The following is a 19,583-nucleotide window of genomic DNA, read 5'->3' on the forward strand; positions in this document are numbered from 1 at the left end:
TTTTATAGATGCTTGCAAGTTTTATGCTCTGTTTTGCTTGTATTTCTGGAATGATGTCATATGCCCTTCTTTCAGGTTCACGGGTTTGTACCATGTAACTAGCAAGAATGTACATTTGTTTCAAAGGGATTCTAAACATGGAAGTAAAGCAATTTCTGTAAAAGTTGTACCTTTCAATGACTCTTCCCTTACAAGCATAATTCCTTCTGACCTTTATAAGCAGCTAATGGTGAGAAAACAATCGTTAGTTCTGATGCATGCTTGAAAATGTCTTGAATGATGAATTTATTTAATGCTATTAGCTTTTCTGTTTGCCTGGCAGGAGGACATTGAGTTGATTGAAGGGCTCTTTCCACCTCTGGATGTGGCAAAGATTCACTCTGGGGATTTATCGCCTGTGTACTTTGGCAGTGCTATGAATAATTTTGGGGTAAGAATGTTTTTGATAGTAGCATTTAGCTTACTTTTGTTGGTGATCCTTTTTTATTTGTGTCCCTTCTTTCATATTTAAACATCACAGTATACTACAGGTTGAATTGTTTTTGGACAGCTTCCTCCAATATTCCACACACCCTGGTGGGCATGAGAGTGATGTGGGGCAAATTCTTCCTGATTATCCACACTTCTCTGGATTTGTCTTCAAAGTAAGCTATGTTTTCTGACTTTTTTATTATATTGGAAACAAAGTATAATTTCGAGCATAATTTTAACAGCAGTAACTAGGCATAAACTGCCATCATAGTACCAAAATTACAAAAAATGGCATTGTACCAAATGACATAATCTATTTAAAATTTAAATATATAAAATGGAGCACTATGGTTCCAAATTCCCACAAAACAAATCCCAATATAAAAACACAGCTACTCAGAAGCATACAACTTCTTCTTGGCCTTCTCTTCAGCTTCAATGATCCAGTTAATCTTTCTGGCGAGTTTGATGACTGTGTGCTTTAAGCACTTTCTCATCCCCCACTCTGGAAAAACAGAATAGGAACTTATCATGGTCACCAAGATCAGAAATAACAACTAAAGAACCAGAACTATTTGTAGCATCTTCACCCACCTTAGGTTTTCCTTCATTAAGAAAATGAACTTCAATAGCATGCTTGATTTCAGCTTGAGATAAATCAATGTGCTCACATACCCTGCATATACATAAGAAAGACTGATTTATTTTGAGAAGGCCGAAACCGTCCTGTTTATATCTTGGAAAACTTGCAAATTTCTATTAAGTCAAAGTTACAATTAAATTTCTGTTGATAGGACCAACCAAACTATTGAAATGTCTACCATTCTTAATCGTAGAGTTTTCAATACTACCAATCAAGACATCAAACCGCGAAAGAGAAGGGACACCAATTCACATATTCCAGAGGTATGAAACAGTTCCACTCTAATTTAGCATAACAGCATTAAGAAAAGAAGATTCTCAATAGATTCCCTTAACTCTCATACAAGACATAAACTATGCTTGAAGTTCAGAAATTCACCCACAACCAACTTTTTCATAATAAGAAACTATCTAAGATAGGCCTTCTTAGGCTCTATCAAAATAGACCAAATTTTACCAAGCTTGGTTACCCATTTTGATTTGGGATCATGTACCCTCCAAAGAGAGTGAAAGCGAAGGTGGAAGTTATCAAAATTAGGCAGCATTGCATATATATTCTTAATAGGCCCCCATAAGCTTTTCACCATGAGACCAAGAAAAGTTATCCCAAAAGCCAATACTATAATTCCTTTCCAATACCAGCTGGTTTATTGCCAAAGTAGCAATAATTAAAGAATAAGTTTTCTTCTAAGTATCAGCAATATCAAATCTGGTCTTGAGTGCATCCCACATAATAACTCCATTTATAATAGGACCAAAAGATTTGATGCCATTAAAAAACTATTTGTGAGCAGAACAACCTCTATGTAAAGCAAGGGGTTTACCATCCAATTCAACAGACCACCACACAGATCTAAAAGGTCAAAAATAATCCTTACTAATGTTCTCAACATCCCAATCCACCACATATTTCCTAGCCCTCTTCCAAGCCTTCCAAATAGATCCAAACACCATAGTGCCCCCAACTGTAATGTCCCCTTTTGGTATATACCTGATTTTTACTAAAAAATATTAAAATAATTATTCAAATAATATAATTTATTTACAAGAGTATTCTTTCACTGAATTACACAATAGCAATTGCTTCTAGGAAAATAATCAATTAAGATCAAACAAAATGAGAATGAAGATTCCTATTGTAAACATGCACACTATAGCTTATTCCTATTAACCAACCATATTAGAAACTTGAGGGGAAAGCACAATAGGGCGCTGGGAGACTGTCCTTTACAACTAAGCCCAAGAGCACCAAAACAACCAACAAAGTCAATCTGACTCCTTGGCCCACAAGCAATCCAACTCAATGGGTGATCTACTTAATTGAGGGAACCAGTACTCCTGCATCTCCCTATCTGTTTCCTTGCCAATTCCTAATATGATTACTTTATGAAATTCAAATGAATAATTACTAATCCTAAGATTGCTGATGGATTGGTAAGTTGATCAAATAAATAAATCTATTCTTTACTAAATTCACAAACTAACAAACATTGGATTCAACATATAGCATACCAATTACTAATTCTAAGATTCTTGATGGATTGGTAAGTTTATTAAATAAGTAAATCTGTCCTTTACTAAATTCACAAACTAACAAACATTGGATAAAACATATAGCATACCAATTACTTCAGAAATATAATAGTTTGCTATATCTTATTTCTTTATAATTTCTGATTATTACTGCTTGATAATCTCAAATATTCACTGCTTATTGAGGTCAGATCTCAATTCCTTGATCGATGTCTTGAATACCAATTTCTTATTCCATTTATATCCTCATATCTAATTGAGGAGACACATTTCCTTGAAAAGAGGTATCCATTTAAATGATCATGTCTCTTGATCGCTACCCTTTGAGAGCAAATAATTGCTGTCCTTTATTAATGACTGCTTTATACTCACTAATCGCTGTCGTAACTAAATATATAACTATCATTTATCTTATATAGAATCGCAGCCTTTGCTCACCCCATGTCTTATATTAATCGCTGTCTTAATTTATATTTAGTCACTGTTACATTAGAATCACTTTTAATTGTTGCTCTTGTGAATCACTATTATACATATGACTTGAGTGATCAAACTTTTAGTTGTATGCCTTTGTTTTCGACGCTTATAGGGAAGTTGGTCAAGAATGAGTTTATTAGTACATTAACAAAACACAAATAATTCCTTCTTGGCAGCAATACAATAGAATGCTAAAACAGGGGTGATCATAATGATTTAAATGTATATGAAATTGACTTGGTAAATGAGAAGTTAGACACCTTTTGACAGAATAATTTAATTATAAGAACAAGAGCTGTGATCTTGTCTTTCACTAAGGCCCTTTTATCCTCAGGTTGGCGGGGCATGACACCAACATGATTGCTAAATCTACCAAATAGCAAATCAGCAAGGCCAATGTAATGGATGCCCTCAGATAGCTAGTTGTCTTTATATTTTTTTTTGAGAATGTTGCAATTGTGTTATAGCTATTGAATCCAACTCACACAATGGACTAATAACTGTCCTAACTAATATCAGCAAATAAGATGAAGCAAGCCACTTTGATGCAAACACTAACTACCATAGACTATATATTTTCTGTTCAAACTTCATTAATTTGCTAAACAATGTTTACATTGGTTATGCATATCATGCTCAAATAGTAAATATGTTCGAATGCATACCACATTCGCTGTCACAGACTTATATCAGATCTGGCACGGCCTTCATTCAACTGGTCCAGCACTCTGTAGCTGCTGATACCTTGTATGGAACCACTTCTGCAAGTCTCAGTCCTGTACGGCACCTTGTGCTGTCCACAAACGTGTACGACAACCCTGATTATTTCCCTCAGACCTGTATGTTGCTTCTGTAGCCTTTGCTGGACTGTACGACACTTCTGTACCAGCTCTTAGGCATGTATGGCACTCCTATTAATGTCACAAACCAGTTCTACCTCCTCCCAAGTAGATATCAGAGCTGTACGGCAGTCAAACTTCTAAAATCGATGATCTTGAGCAATGAGTTAGGGTAGCTCAGCTAGCAGCAATTAAATCTCAGGCACAGCCCTCCACTTTCTCTAATTGAACCCTTCCTAGATGCACAGCTGTTTGCAAAATCAAATATTTTACCTTGCCCCATTGAATCCCCAGGCTGTGTCTTCCCACAGCATAGAGATTGTTAGCAAAGAGGGAGCTCGTCCTCCAAGCTCTTGAAGATGAACTCTCCAAACATTACCATAGATTTTTTATTCAATCCAGCATATCCAAAAAGAACTCTTAAAGAGTCTTTCATATCTTTTCCAAGAGAGCCCACACACATCTCCAACCAATGTGGGATAAATGAAACACTTTACTTTTAACATTCAAGTCTCCGGGATAAATGAAACACTTTACTTTTAATATTCAAGTCTCCAAGTACTTTAAGTGAAAGGGAACTTTTAATTTTTAAATATTCAAGTCTCCAAGTACTTTAAGTGAAAGGGAACTTTTAATTTTTAAATAACTTTTCCCTTTACTTAAGTTCCCACATTAATAAAGTTAAATATTTAATTTAACTTTATTGATAAATAAATTAATAATCGCGAACGATTATTAAAACTCCAGTTAAAAACAACAACAATCATCATCAGGATATTATTAATGAGTTCATTGTCGTTCTAGACCTGGCCCAATTGACTTACTATAAATAGTATCTCAAAAACACATGAAAACACATCAGAATCGCTCGGAACTGAAACTACCTAGGCCAAATATCCTCAAGATCCCTTAAATGTCCTAGTTAGCCTATGGGACCATGGAGAAATAGGCTAACGACAACATCATAAAATGTGTACTAGAGAGGGGACATTATAGCCAAGATCTTTCCAATTAGGTTTATTTTGAGGAAATCCATAAGTAATATTGTTCCTAATTACAACCCTCCAAGGCTCACAAGCATCAAGGGCTTTAAGCACCCACATAACAGCAAGAGAAACCCCTTTCAAGCACTGATTATCTAACCCATACCTACCCTATTCTTGGGTCTACAACAAATGTCCCAACCAACAATGTGCCTTTTCTTACCAAATTTTCCATTAGACCATAAGAAGTCCCTTAACAACTTCTCAAGCTACCCCACCTAAGAAGAACAAATTAGCTAGGAAGAAGAGATATGAAGAGAAAGAAGCAAATACCTCTTGACAAACTTGAAACCATCCTGCAATGGATAAAAGATTATCTTGCCACTTAGAGACCTTCTTAACAATTTTATCCATCATCCATGCCCATTGTGATGCCCATGGCTGAACCTTGACAGGTTTTCCTCCATGCTATAGGTGTGTACTCAAATCAGATGGTGGGGCCAGCAGCCATGTCTCCACAAGAGGGTTCATCTACAATGGTGCTCTAATGAGACGAAAACCTCACTTTTAGTGTTGGTGGGCACAATTCACTAATAGTCTAGGATTTTGGCATCATGGTCACTTACAGTTGTATCAAAGTTGGTTTTCTTGGCAGCCTGTTGGGAATTTGACAACTTGATGTAGAAATATAACTCATAGTCTCATATGCAACCTAGTGAAAGATCTAACAAGTATTATTAGAGAAATATGAGATGAGGGCAATTTAATTTTTTGGAAAATTCAGAAGAAAAGTTTCCTTTCATAGATTTACATGTTGAGAAAGACGTAGAACCACCCATGGCCAATATGGAAAGACGAAATGAAGGGAATAATATGCAACCAATACTTAATGACTTTGTTAGAGGATAGTAGCAGTTGGCAAATTTATTGACACGGATGTTACATATATGAATATGCCTAGGGCTGATTAGAACAATAATGTGGAAGCAAGTAACTCTGAAAATAATAGATCTAACAACAACAATAAAACAGTTATTGGATTAGTAGCTAGACCCTTGATGCCCATATTTTAAAAAGAGGAGAAATTTCAGAAGGGAATGGATGACAATAGAATGATGGAGAGAGTTACTTGGACCGTTTGCGTGAGCACCAGTCATTAGGAGATGAATTCCATGCTGATATGTCTTTGATTTATTTTTGCCAACTAAAATCGAGGAGTAGGCCCAAGAAGGATGGAGGTACTCATAATTAGGAGTTTCAGCGAATGTTGGGCAAGTTGTTCACTCCTACTTTTGATGGTTCTAACAAATGCACAATACTTACATGGATTCAGAAACTAAAACCATATTTCTCATGAAATCCCACGTTTGAGAATGACACGATAAAATATGCCACACTTCCATATTTTTGATGAAATCTCATGTTTGAGAATGACGCAATAAAATATGCCACATTTCATCTAGAAAGGGATGCCCATGAGTGGTGGTTTCATGGGATGGTGACACAAGGGCATAGTTTCGTAGACGCTTATGAAGATTTCAGCAGATTTCAGCCAGAGACTTATTGATGGGTTTGATAAGAAGGATCTAGAACAAAAATTCAAGGAGTTTGCAATGTCCCTTCTTTCATAGATGATCACTCAGATGGTGAGATTTGCCTATTATCCATCTTCGTAGGCAAATCCAGTGGATAGGAGATATTATTCATGGCACGGGAGGACTTTATACACTAGAGATTGTCAGTTGGTGGACTTGTTTTATGAGCAAATAATGCAATTTTATGGCTAAGTCACTTTTTTGCTAAAAATAGAAAATCTCTTTTGCTAAAAATAGCAAAATATCATTAAAGTGACTATTTATGGCAAGTTATGAAAATCATAAAGTGACTATTTATGGCAAGTTATGAAAATCATAAAGTGACTATTTATGGCAAGTTATGAAAATCATAAAGTAACTTTATAATTTTAAGTTATAAAGTTAAAAGAAGATAATAAGTTAAATTATAAAGTAACTTTATAATGTTAATTCATAAAGTTAAATAAAGTTACTTTATAATGTTAAATTATAAAGTTAAATAAAGTTACGTTAAATAAAGTTACTTTATAGGGCGATGGACATAAAAAGCGAGAACAAAACATCTCGAGGAAAGAAGAAGGCCAATGATGATCATAGTACTGGAGAAAGCAGCGATTGCGAATCTAAGACCGTACAAGCCCTATTGAAAGACATGCTGTGAATGATGAAGGAGCTAAAGGCAAAGAAAGAGGGCAGTAAGGACAATAAAGAATTGTGGTGCACCGACTACAAGGCAAAAGGTCATACAAAGGCTACTTGCCCAAAGAAGTCATTTTGCGATATCTATCAGGTATTGGGACATTCCATTAAGGAATGCTCGTACAATCTCAAAACAAGAAGCACAAAAGTGCTCTTTGCTCAACCGGAACATACAATCCCTCTGGCCACACCTCCAAAACCACCTGCCAACTCTACTGCATCTCCTGGAGGGTATTGAAACAATAGGCAAGGGAACAATAATAGCAATAACAACACCCCACGAAGGCGAATATAGGATGACACGAAGGGTAGACCCATGATCCAATGCCAAAGTTGTAATGAGTGGGGTCACTTCGCGCAAGATTGTTAGAATGGCCAAAGTAATAACGTGAGATTGCTGTGTAAATGGTGTGGACCTAGATATCACGAAGACTTTGATTGCCCAAAGCAAAAAGGGGTGCATATGCTGGATGTGAAGGATCCAAATGAGGAGGTACTGGCGATTACCAAATTGCAGACAAAGAAAGCAGTATATCTCGACCCTCGTACGGAGAAGGAAAGACTTCAGGAGGCTAAGGATGACATTGAATGGGTGATGGTAGAGGAAAGAAGGGTGTTGTGCGAAGCTGCCAGTACTCCATTGTGGTCGGAGTCAGAAAAAACTATCATGAAACAAATGTTGTAGGCCACTGTATCCATACAGGTATTTGACCTTTTGCAAACCATGTCGCAACTAAATATGGCCATTACCAACGTAGTTGGTGAGGATGTAGTCGACCAGGAGCCTAACAAGCCAATAGAGAAGCTAGCAGGCAACTTGGCCACTGATTTGCTGTTGCTGATGGTAAGCATCAGGAGGAAACTGGCCGTAGTTAAGATGGAGATAATGGGATGCAGGTTGACAAACATCATTGTTGACGGAGGCTCGGGCATGAACGTACTACCAGAGGAGACATGGAAGGGGCTTGGCCAGCCAACACTCTGGCCACCAAATTTCCATCTGGTAGGTGTTGATTAGCATGACATCCAACCACTTGGAACGCTCATGGCACATAAAGTCACCATTGGCATCCAACATTTCTTTGTCGACTTTGTCGTCATTCCGCTGGAGAAGGCGGCGTACAGAGCCCTCCTTGGAAGAGGCTAGCTAATCATGGCAAAGGCAAATCACAATTGGAAAAAGAATACACTCTCCATTGAGAGTGACCGGAGGAAGTACGCCATTGACCTACAGAGTCAGGTAGTAAGTCAGGAGTTGGCATCGAACTCAGAGTCGAAGAATTGAGAGCCCGAGACGGAGGAAGGAGGGACAATGGAAACCAATGATGAAGGGGTGTTGGAACTTTGTAGCTGTTCGGAGGATGAGACAAGCTCCCTCAATGGGCTATTTCACTAGCAGATGGAGGACTATGAAGTTTTCCACCCCGAGTGTAACATGTTGTAGATTGGGGAAATTTAAGAATTTGTTAGGGAGATCGAAGAATATGGTACAGAAAAGGTCAACTTCCCTTTGGAATACATAGAGTACAAGGAGGGAGTGGCGAGAGTGGATGAAATGCCTGCTCACTGGTTCGAGAGGGATAAGATAAGGTACAAGGAACCAAACATAAAGAATTTTGACCTAGTGGAACAAGACAATCCGAAGGTGATATTGGTAGGGGACAACTGGGACCCCGTACTCAAGGCAATATCATTTAGAATCTTCATGGATTACAAGGATGTCTTTGCATGGACATAGAAGGACCTTAAAGGGGTACCCCCGGAGTTGTGCGTACATAGGATACCTCTTGTACCAGGTGCACAACTCGTACGGAATAGCCTGTATAGAATGAATAAAAAATACATAGCTAAAGTACAAGAAGAAATTGAGATATGCTGGAAGCTGGCATCATTTTCAAAGTAGAAACAAGTGAGTGGGTCTCATCGATCGTGATATCTCTGAAGATGGAAGCGGATCAAATTGGGATTTGTGTGGACTTTCGGTGCCTTAACGCGGTCACAATCAAAGACCCCTTCCCAATCTTGTTTACGGATAGCATATTGGAGGAGGTGGTAGGCCATGAGATGTACTCATTCATGAATGGGTTTTCCGGGTACAACTAGATCAACATTATTGAGGACAAACTAAAAACCATGTTCGTGGTGGAGGATGGAGTGTACACTTACAATCGGATGCCGTTTGGTGCTGTGCAATGCCCCAACCACCTTCTAGAGGATAATATTGCACATTTTTGACAAGATGTCCATTGGCAACTTTAAGGCTTTTCTAGATGACTGGTCTACTTATAGTGGACAAGAGACCCACCTCATTGCATTGAGGGAATGCATGGAAAGGTTTTGGAAGGCATAGTTGGCTCTCAACCCAAAGAAATGTTAGTTCATGGTACCGCAAGGCAAACTGCTTGTGGTTACATAGTCTGTAAGGAGGGATTGAAGACAGGCCTGGACAAGGTGGGGGTCATCGTTAAGATGGAGAGTCCGAAGGATGTGGCAGGAGTCAAATCCTTCCTCGAACATGTGGGCTATTACTGGAGGTTCATCAAGGGCTTCACACAGATGTCATATCCGTTGGACGCACTAACAAGGGTGAACCGTTCGTGTGGGGAATGGAGCAAGAGAAGGTGTCTAGGGAACTGAAGTCTAGGCTGGGAGTGCGCCTATCCTAGCATGCCCTGACTGGGACAAGGAATTCCACATACATGTAGATGCTTCCAACTATGCCATTGGCACCACCCAGGCACTGGCAAGCACAGGAGGGCTAGACCACCCATTTTTTTAACTAGCCACCTACTCTCCAAGGCTGAATGAAACTATAGCACTATAGAGAGGGAGACATTGGGCATGGTATACTTGGTGCAAAAGTTTCGACACTACCTCCTGTCCACACCGTTCACTTTATATGTGGATCACCAGGCGCTAATGTACCTCGTGAACAAACCGATCATCCAAGGGAGGGTGAGTAGGTGGTTACTCTTGTTGTAGGAGTTCACCTTCACCATCGTGTTATGGCCTAGAAAGAGCCACGTCATAGAAGACCAACTCTTAAGGATTAGGTCTAGGGAGCCTCTGGAAGGGGTGAATGAAGATTTCCCTGACACCCACTTGTTTTAGCTTCGCCGCATTACCACCTTGGTACGGAAGCATTGGCGAGTACCTGTCTACCTCCACATTTCCCAAGGACATGCTGTGAAGTGAACAGAGGAAGTTGGCTCTCAAAGGTAAAACCTTCCAGCTCATTAATGGGTTGTTTTATAAGATGGGACCCAACTAGGTCCTACGGAGATGCGTGATGGAAAAAGAGATCTTGGGAGTATTAAAGGAGGCACACAATGGGTTAGTTGGTGGTCACATGGGTTTGGATGCCACTGCACAAAAGGTGCTACTAGTGGGGCTGTGGTGGCCAACCCTACACACAAACTCTCGAGAATGGGTGCTTGGGTGCGACACATGCTAGAGGGTTGGCAAGCCACTGAAGAGGGACTACATGCCTCTGTTTCCTTTGTAGCCATAGGAACTATTCGAAAGATGGGGCCTTGACTTTGTTGGGCCACTGAAAAAAAGTAATATGCATTGGTGTTAGTACATTGTAGTGGCAACAAAATACCTTACCAAGTGGGCAGAGGCAAGGGCATTGTCGAACAACACTGTAGTCAACACAACAAGATTCCTCTATGAATAGATTGTTATGCGGTTTGGCATCCCCATTTAGATCACAAGTGATTGGGGGGTACACTTTGTGAATCATGTCATTCGGATGATGACGACAGTGTTCAAGATATTCCATAATCTGTTGAGCCCATACTATCCCCGAGCTTACGAATAGGTGGAGTCTACAAATAAGGTGTTGGTGTCAATCATATACGAGTCATGTCGAGTGGAGCAGGAGGATTGGGAAGAAAGACTCCTGACCGTAGTGTGGGCGTACTGTACCATGTACGAAGTGAGGAACAAGAATTGGAGGGTCCATGTGAACACAAAGCATACTCGTACGGAGTCCACAACTAGCAGCAGAGAAACTTGTATGACAAGTGGTGGTAGGAAGATTGTATGGAAGTGGAGAAAACATCATACATAAAAGAATAACCATATGAAGGTGCTAGTGAAGGAACTGTACGAAAAAGACAAATGCACGAGTTGCATAGAGGAAGGAACCAATGCAGTGAGGATGTTTACTCCCTATGGTGAATTGTTCAAGTTCACGGAATAAACAGTAAATGAACACAGAACATATAACCAACAACTGCAATTATATTAAGAGCATTAATAAAAGTAACAGTCACAACAATATGGCAGAAAGATGTTTTCTTTTATTACATTCCAAAAGCTAGTACATCAACATTATTGCCGGGGTTCCCTTACATGGCAATATATGTAATGTCCCCTTCTCAGGCATGATGTTTCAGTTGACCGATGGCCTATTTCGGAGAATCGTAGGCTACTCAATGGGTGAAATTAGGGTTTCCAGTTTTGGAGGTTGTTGTTGCTCGTGAATTAGAGTTTGGATTGCGGATTCTTTCTGGGTTTTCAGAGGGCTTCGTAGTGGTATGTACGGCTTTGCGTTTCGAGCACTTTTTGGAATTTACTATTTTTAGTAAATTCTATTTCTGGTAGTGGTCCTGATTATTTCGGCACAGTTGGTTCTCTTCTTCAGTTGGTTCAGTTGGCTTCGTCACTTTTGGCCTTGGGATGTTTTTGGAGAGATAAGTTCATTTCATTTAAATAATGTTATGTTTTAATGTTATATTTTAAAGTTGACCCCTTGGCCTAGCTTCATCACTTCAAGTTGTTTTAAAAGGTGGTCTTCAAGGGTGCGGAAGGGATTTAATATTTCCTAAGTCTAAAATCTTGCTTATGAAAAGGGGTGCCAACTTTATGAAGAGAAGTGAATTAAAATAAAGGTTAATTAAAGCTTTTAAAAGTGGCGCCATCTCTTGGAGGAAAATTCAAATGTGAAATTAGGGCACACTTTCTAGAAGCCTCTTGAGATTCCTTGTTAAGCTTATAAATGGAGGCCGCTTCCCTTCATTTGGGCATCTTATGTCTATTGTAATGTTACTCTGCCGGAATGGTATTGGGGTTGCTTCGAGGAATGAATGCCTCCTAGCCTTGGCATTGCTTCTTGCTTGAAAGATAGCAACTAGTGGTGATTTAGTGTAGTTGTGAGAGTTTGTAGTGGGAATTGCATTGTAGCTTGAGTTGTGCTTGAAGTTTAGTTATTTGCATTTCATTTCATTTTCGGGAGTCGCGGTTAGTAGGGCAGATTTGTAGTTTCACTCATATTTCAAAATAAAAACATATTCATTCTGGGTATTGCATATTTCCTCTTGTTTTGGCTGGGCGCTCCTTTGTGCAAATTTGCAGATTCTAATATGAAGTGTTTTATTTTTAGAGAAGAATCGCCATTCTTGCCTGGCGTCACTGCTGGGAATTGCCTTGGGGTTCGTGATAAATAATCTGTTGAGTTAATGTCTGATTTCTTGGTATTGGTTTGGTCGCCTCCTTCATAGGAAGCCATTGCTTTTGGTTTTGGGTCATTTGGACTAGTATTGAGAGAGTAATGAGCATTTTAGTGATTCCATGGTGTTGCTGATTAAGCATTTCAAGTGCAGGTCTGTCATAAATCAGAATATTAAGATTGATCCTTGAGAAGAATTTCTTGGACTTATCATTTTTGTTAAGCCCGGGAGCGTCTTCTATATTGTTGCAGCATTGTATAGTCTTAATCTTATGATCTTGGCAAGCATTCACTATCAAATTGTAAGCTGAACAGTAGTACTGGCAGCATTTCTTCTCATTTTCATTTCACGCTTGTTATTTACATTTAATTCCATTTCTAAGTTCTTAGCATCTCCGCCATATGGTAGCTCCATTCCCACCCTAGGTTTGAAAGCACATGCTTGGTGTCGAGTTTTCCTTTCAGCAGTTGTAATTGTAAAGATCCTCTGACCATATGTTAGTCCATCTTGGGCACATTCTTGGTTAGAGTTGCTTTCAGCATGCACTAAGATCCTCTGACCATATGTTAGTCCATTTTGGGCACATTCTTGGTTAGAGTCACTTTCAGAATGCTTTAAGACCCTTTGACCATATGCTCACGCCTTGCCCAACCCAGGATCCTGGTGTACATTCTTGGTTAGAGTTGTATTCCGCATCGTTTTGGTTTAAGTGCTAACCCTAACGGATGTGTGTTGCATTACTTTTTGTAATTGAAAAATTGAAAAAATTGGTCTGGGATACTTCAATATATACTGTCTGGCGGTTGGCCGAGGTACCAACCGTCATAACTGACACGGGAACCCACACGACCGACTTCACACATAATAACATAACTTAAGAGTTTTATTCCTAATTGCCGCCTAACATCAACCCCCCCCCAAAAAGTTGTCTTCCAGACAATGGGACAAAATGGAAGTTGATGGAAGCAAACTGAAACTAATGTGGAGAGGGATGAGAGGGCGTCCCTGGAAGTATAGAGGACTGAGAAGTGCCTGCTCGCTAGAGACGCTGTGTGGCCACCAATTCCCGCTCTCGTGCCAACTTAACCATCTGGGCAGCCTCAACAATCTTATTGCAGGCTCTTTGAAGCTCTTGCCCTTGCTCCTGCACCTGCTGCTCCTTCTCGGCGTGTCTAGCCTCCAATCCTGCCACCTTAGCCGCCAGCTCGTCCTTCGCCTTGCCGCTCACTTCCAACTCCTGAACATTCTTGGCGACTGTCTCCTCCAATGAGGTAACCCGAGGGTGCTCCTGAGCCAACTGTGTCCGACTCTGCAGAATGTGGTGGGCCAATGTTTTCCTGGCACCCTCGGCTTCCCGCACTGCCTGGTCTCGCTAGGCCTTCATGGCTTCCATCCTCACCATTGCCGTCCTCCGATACTTCAAAACTAGCTCGGAAGGCCGTCTCCATTCTATGCATAGAACCATAAATCCCAATCTCCTCTATCACTATCAAATTCCTTATCCAGGCGTCAGTCATCTCAGGGGTTTTTGACTTCGGCCATCCTTTGGTCGTGAAACATCAAAAGAATTCCCCCTCGTAGTCCTCGACAAAGGATAAAAGGAGCTCGGCCACTTGAGCTACCCTCGGATCATGTCCAACCTCCACACCCTTCACAACGTGGCCGACATCACTCAGGAACTTCGCCATTCCCTCCAATTGGAACGCACATCGCTACATAGTGCCAAATGGATCTTCGGTTTCGGGCTTCTCCAACTGAAGGACCAGTTCCTCTGCGTGAGGAGAGGAGGATTCCTCCCCTCCTTCCTGAACTCCTCTGTGCATTGTATGCTCCACGTCTGTCTCATGAGTCTGGAGATCCCTCCCTCCGTCAAATTCCACACCCCCAGATTGCAGATTGCTAGTATCAATTCCTCAATCCCCGCCAGGTGATGGTGACAACTCTGGCAGTTTCTTTGCTTGTACCTTGAGGGACTCCAGCAACCAAGAATGGATCGTCTACTCTTGGTGGTTAGCATGGGTGGGACTCAACTATGGGATTGCCTTCTCCTGTCGAGAGGTCACCCTAGATGGCGATGGCAGTGGCGGTGATGCCTCCACTTCCACCACATCAATCACCTGCGCTGGTACTTCCTTCGTCCGCTCCACCCCATGTGGTGCTAGGTGGCTGCCTCGACTTCTGTCAATTGGTGTGGAAGGATTCACGACCACCATCGCTTCCACTGCCATGCTACTGTCTCCTACCTTTTTTGTCACCTCTTCGGCCACTGGGTTATCACCACCCGTTCCATCCTCGACTGGCACTCGGCCTGTGGCTGGAAGTAGGCGAAAAGTGTCATCTTCTCCACTCTGTTCATCTGACGAGGATGCCTCCACGACATCTTCTTCACTATCCTTGTTGTCTGCACTGGGAGATTGCCCCACATCCTGGCGTTATCTCTTCCTCTGTGGTTCCATGCTGGCTGTCAAGATGTCCAGGTGCGTCGAATAAAAGATGGGAGGTTTATATGGCTCCAGTTTGGCTAGCGGTTGAAAGTCACCCCTCTTCTCTGGTGGCACTACTGAACGAACAACCTCGAGAAACATGGCAATGGCATGGTGTGACATATAAAAAACCTTGTGGTGCAGCCCTAGGCATTCACGGATGTGCTCGGAAAGGAATGACGCCCAATTGAAGACCGTGCCATTCTGCAGCCCATTCATCAAGTACAACATCCACACGGCGATGTCTGACCCTCGACTTGCTTTTGTCAGTCTGCTTTTGATGATATCCATGATACATCGCCATTCCGCATTCGCCAGAAATGTCCGCTTCACACCGTGACTACTACTAGATTTCCATCTACTGTCCTGTTCACCTTGTGTCAGGTCCCCTCGGCAAACCAGTCAGACCAATTGCTACTTTTGTTCCAATGTCATCTTCCTCTTGATGACAGGGCTGCCCTGGTTCAGAATCCCAAAAATTCTGGCAAACTCAGTGGCGGAATAAGAAATGGCGAGATGACATCCCCCATGCTGTACCATGGACCTGTGTGTATGCCTATCATAACCTGCCACCATTCCATTCAATACAATCTCAAATTCCTTGATGTTGAAGATGGGCATGGCCAGAATGTGGTCGACCCTTGCTCTCTTCAAATTCATTTAATAATGTTGGTGTCGTCCGTCTCCTCCCACCATGCCCTGCAGTCACTGCCACTCAACCCCTCCCATGTCAAAGATAGCACAATCATGGGCTCATGTCTCTGCACACGCGCCTGCACCTTCTTCCCTTTGCTGCTTCCTAGTGTGGCCATGTTTCTCACGAAAATGGTTGTGCCTTTGTCGCTGGGGTTTGCAAAACTCATCCTCGGCATACTTGGATCAATTTTTATAAGTTGCAATTCCTTGTTCAATTCTCCCGCCGAATCTACACTATCGCTATCAAAACCGTTACCCCAACTATCTTCGCAATCGGCTGAATTCTGCCACGTGCTATTTGCCAAAAATGGTCCTCCTTGGCCGTATGAACTTCCTTTGTACGGACTATGCCTCGCTTCAGGTACACAATTCCTCTTCCAGCCAAGTCCGTACGAATTTCTGCCAGTTCTGTATGAATTCCTGCAATCCGTCTTCTCACCTCCTGGCGTCTGGTTTGTATGGCTGTACAGATTCGATGACTGCCTAGAAGCTCCGTACGAATGCTGTACGAACCATCGCTTCCTGCTTCCGTACGAATGCTGTACGGACCATCGTCTCCTTCTTGGCTTCTGTCTGTACGAATGTATGGATTTTTTCGATGCTCCTCCTCTGCCAATTCCGTACGATCATTGTATGAATCCCTTTCGACTCTCTGATTTTTGCCTTCTGCAATGCCTATACGAATATCGTACGGATTTACCACCGCCGTGTTGTTCCCGTCCTCTGCAATCGCCGTACGAAAACCGTATGGGTGGCCCCGTGTGCCTTCTGTAAATTCCGTACGGAGATCGTCGTACGAATTTTTTGGTCGATGTGTATTCTTCCTTCGCTGTCTTTTCCGTATGGAATCCATATGGTTGCTCTCTTGATCACGATGATTCTGGTTGTACGGATCAGTATGATCCTGTCGTCCTCAGTTGTACGGTCTCGTATAGGTTCAACTCCTCAAGTAATTCGCGCTGCACTTTGCTGTCAAAGCTTTTCCGCCTGCCTGATGTGCTTAAAATGGCCAGGTGGTAGAATTTGTACATCTTTACTTTTAGGGTTAGGGCAAATTTCAATAATTTTTTATAAAATAATCTTTTTTTCACCATATTCAATTTCTCTTGCTAACTTTATAATACTTGCCCTTTGTTTTATTTTTTTAATTTTCCCCAACTCATTCTCTTTAATTTTTAATACTTGCCTTATGTTTTCCTTTTTTAATATTTTCCTTTTAAAATACTCTTTTAGTTTCCTAACTTGGCAATAATATTTGAATTTTAGCCTCCGTACCTTTAATTGGCCATGGTACGGGGCAACTTGTTTCGACCAATTGCTTATTCTATTGCTTTTCTGTACTCTTGAATGTACCTCCTTTTCTTCTATGGCTCGTACTGTTTTTTTTGGTTTACGCAACTTGGCTTTTCTCACCCGACATTTCACCCCTTTCCTCAGTGTTATTTTATTGCAATTTCCTTCCTTATCTTCTTGATTGGTTCTCCATCGGCATCATCGCCATTGTTCAGGTCCCGCATTTTCCTTTTCACCCCGGTGGGATCTCCCTCGGGTGTTACTCTGATCTCCAAGTCATGAAGCCATGCACACACGTGTGGTAGTCTCCTGTAACACTCCTCCGGGCAACACGTGCCCACATATTCTAGGTCCCATATTTTGTCTACCAATGGTGCCGGTCCGACTCCTTTATAACTTCCATCTACGTACCAACCTCCATACTGTTGGTACGATGTCACTTTCTCGCCATTCACTTGTGGTGGGCCCGTGGGGTTAGGGATCACCCGGTAAAGTGCATCGGGGCCCGCTTCCTGCTCGCGAGGTTGTGATGCTATCACAAACAAGTCTTCAACTTTTAGTACCATTTTCAAACACGGTCCCTAGGTTGCACCGTACTCCTCCAAGTCTTCCTCCTCCAAGTCGACTGGCTCCTTTTCCTTCTGGGCAAGTTCCGCCTTCTGTTCCACCTCTGCTTCTTCATCAATGTTGTACGCAACATAGCCTTCGCGGAATCCTGCGTATGGAGCTCTCTTTCTCCAATGTCCCGTGATCCTTATCCATGTTGTCGGATCACCGAAATAGGCATTTGTCAGGTGCTTGTGGATTCTGGGCATCGCGATTCCTTCAACTTGCTTCGGTACAAGTCGCTCTTCCATGAACGTAAGCGGCTTAGCCAAATCTTCGTCATGTTTGTAAGGTTCTACAACAACCACAAGATCTTCCTCTACTTCCTTACTTCTTCCAATGGTCTAGTCTCCCTTCGTGGCGTATCGCAACATGTTGATTGATAGGACTGGTTTATCACGTTCCCGATACAGTTTCAACTTCGAGCTGTTTACAGGGTCGCGGATTGGATTATCATCCAGAGTGGAAAGTTTTACTACTCCATTCTTCCCCACTTCCCTGATCTTATAGGGCCCCAACCAACGAACTTTGAACTTCCCAGGACGAAGTTCGTCGCAGCTGTTATACTTGAGAACTAACTGTTTGGGATGAAAGTTCGTCTGTTAGAGATGTTTGTCATGCCAATACCTCTGCCGACGTTGGGCCACTTCCGTCGCCCATTGTGCCATCATCCGACGTTCATCTAACTTGTTGAGGTTCATAAGTCAGGCATTTAGACTCTCCTCATCTCCCAACCGGTTGTCAACAACAATTCGTAGGCTTGGTACGGTGTACTCCGTCGGTACCACCGTCTCTTGGCTGTACATGAGTTGGAACGGTGTATGGCCCGTGGTCACCTTGTACATGGTACGGTTTGCCCATAGTATCGTTGGTAGATGTTCCTCCCAATCCTCCCGTTCCACTCCACAGGATTTATAGATGATAGACACCAACACTTTATTTGTGGCTTCCGCCTGACCATTCGCTCGGGGGTAGTACGGGCTTTAAAGGTTGTGAAAGATTTTGAATTCCACTGTCATCATACGGATCACTTGATTGACAAAATAGACTCCTCGATCACTCGTGATCTGGATAGGAATCCCAAATCTGGTTACGATTTGTTCGTACAGGAACCTCACCGTACTGATGGCAGTGTTGTCGGGAAGAGCTCTGGCTTCTGCCCATTTGGTCAAGTATTCCGTGGTAACCACTATATACCGACACCTATGCATGTTACTCACTTTCAAGGGTCTCACAAAGTCCAACCCACATCTTTCGAACAATTATTGTGGTTGGGAAGGAAATAGGGGCATAAAATCTCGCTTGAGGGGTTTTCCTGCACGTTGGCATGTATCACACCCAACAACCCATTCACGCGCATTGTTGTGCAGAGTTGGCCACCACAATCCTGCCAGTAGTATCTTCCATGCTGTGGCATCAGGTCCCATATGACCTCCAACAAGCCCATCGTGTGCCTCCTTTAGCACCCTAGGAATTTCTTCTTCCATGACACATCGCCGAAGGATTTGATCAGACCCCATCTTGTAGAGCAGGCCGTTGATTAATTGGAATGTTTTACTTTTCAGTGCCAACTTATGCCGTTCCCCCGGTGGATGTCCGAAGGGAATGTCGAGGTGGAGAGATACTCGGCAATGCTCTCGTATCAAGGAGGTAGTGCAGTGATTTGAAACAAGTGAGCGTCTAGGAAATCCTCATTTACTCCTTCCGCTGGTTCTTCAGATTTGATCCTCGACAGTTGGTTGGCAATGACATGACTCTTTCCGGGTAGTACCACAATGGTAAAGGTGAATTCTTGGAGCAGTAACAACCATCGGCTTACCCGTCCCTGGAT

At 42.0% G+C, this 19,583-nt stretch overlaps 1 protein-coding gene across 4 annotated transcripts in view; it reads left to right on the plus strand.

Annotated features, from left to right (window-relative positions):
• Positions 1–19,583, plus strand: part of LOC131059722 (uncharacterized) — a 201,285-nt gene that overhangs the window by 57,295 nt on the left and 124,407 nt on the right. For all 4 annotated transcript variants that reach the window (XM_057992747.2, XM_057992745.2, XM_057992746.2 and 1 more), the window contains exons 7-9: positions 76–229; positions 323–430; positions 531–644. In XM_057992747.2, coding sequence (XP_057848730.2) covers positions 76–229; positions 323–430; positions 531–644 — 376 coding nt within the window. The remainder of the gene's footprint in view (positions 1–75; positions 230–322; positions 431–530; positions 645–19,583) is intronic.

Source organism: Cryptomeria japonica, chromosome 3, assembly GCF_030272615.1.
Source record: "Cryptomeria japonica chromosome 3, Sugi_1.0, whole genome shotgun sequence".
NCBI classification, from domain to species: Eukaryota; Viridiplantae; Streptophyta; class Pinopsida; order Cupressales; family Cupressaceae; genus Cryptomeria; species Cryptomeria japonica.